This window comes from Haplochromis burtoni, unplaced genomic scaffold, assembly GCF_018398535.1.
Source record: "Haplochromis burtoni strain Fernald_Lab_line unplaced genomic scaffold, NCSU_Asbu1 Contig_907, whole genome shotgun sequence".
NCBI classification, from domain to species: Eukaryota; Metazoa; Chordata; class Actinopteri; order Cichliformes; family Cichlidae; genus Haplochromis; species Haplochromis burtoni.
In genome coordinates, this window is record NW_024583268.1 from 8,726 (window position 1) to 10,120 (window position 1,395).

The window sequence follows — 1,395 nt, forward strand, 5'->3', positions numbered from 1 at the left end:
ACTGACCTAAGACTTCACTGGCTCATGCTCCTGTCAGCTCAGCAAAACAAACGGGTCCTACAATTCACACGAGCTTAACAAAATTGAGTAACAGATGATTGGATAAACTGATGAGTTTTAATATCTTCAGTAAAATTCAGACTGAAGGGTCAGAATTTGGTGTAAAAAACATGGCAGCACAGATCTACAATCTGTGGTGTGTCAACAGTTCAGACTGATGATGGGGCAATGGTGTGGGGAATTTATGCTAGCGAGGTAGTTAATAAGGTGTCCAGTGAGTTTATTGGTAAAAGCGATGATTAGATTTATTGATCTTTTACTTCTATTAATGTGTTCATTAAGTAGTTATTAACCCCTTCCATAACTGAATACAGTAATTTCCACCAACCTCTGTGGTTTGAAGACACGGGACTAAAACAATTCAACAAGATGCTAATTTATGTTCATAAACCCAAAGTCCAAAAACCCCCCAAAAACAAACAAACAAAACAAAAAACAACAACAAAAACAACCCACAACACTTTGATTCTTTTGATTCCTACCTTTCCCACATCATAGTCCTCATCTCATTCTTCTTACAACACACATTGCAGGGGCCTAAGTGTGCTGCTTTTAGTGGGTGCCAATCAGGTACAATATTTGTTAAAGTAGGAAGAGTCTTCATATCCCTGAAAAATTACAGCATAAAATGTATTTAGGATTCAGACACAAAACAATACAGTGAAGATGAGAAGTGCAACTAACTAGTTAAAAAAACCCCAAAAAAAAAAACATGCCACTACCACGTTTTTTGTAATGTATTGCTGGCATCACATTTATTTGACATGCTGATTTTCATCAGCTAAGCTTTCAACTCTTATGTATCTTATGTAACATTTCTGGCAGAAATGCAGCTGAGGAATTTGTACAAATTTGCCTTCAATTACTTAATATTTCATATTTTCCCTTTGCCCTCTTGAGAGACGCCCAAAGCAGAGTTGGGCCTCTTCCAATTCGTATAATAAACAATGCATCTGCTCCCAGCAGTATAGTTATTCTGTGCTGTGGTTACACAAAGATCAAGTTTTATGGAATAAAGTGTAATGCAGTATTTTGTACACCTCAGCTGGTTAAAAATAAATGAACCTACCTTTTTCTCACAGGTGTTTTACATTTGCTGCACTTCATCTCCCAGTAAAAGGTTGCCTGGAAGAGACACTCTACCCAAGAATCCATCACAAGCAGCAGCGGCATAGCAAATACCGGAGTTTCCCTCTGACCTGAAAAGTAAAAACATGTCAGAGTTCGAACACTGTTACACGCTCAGATGCACGCTCCTATTCCAGGTGATTTTTAAAAACATAATCTTTGGATGGGGATTAAGATAAACTTTAGATATCACATCAGGATAGCCAT

General features: G+C 37.6%; 1 protein-coding gene across 1 annotated transcript in view; it reads right to left on the bottom strand.

The window, feature by feature from the left end:
- Positions 1-1,395, bottom strand: part of uspl1 (ubiquitin specific peptidase like 1) — a 6,889-nt gene that overhangs the window by 4,512 nt on the left and 982 nt on the right. Inside the window, 2 exon segments of the mRNA XM_042216059.1 lie at positions 543-668; positions 1,130-1,301. Of these exon segments, the coding sequence (XP_042071993.1) occupies positions 543-668; positions 1,130-1,301 (298 nt within the window).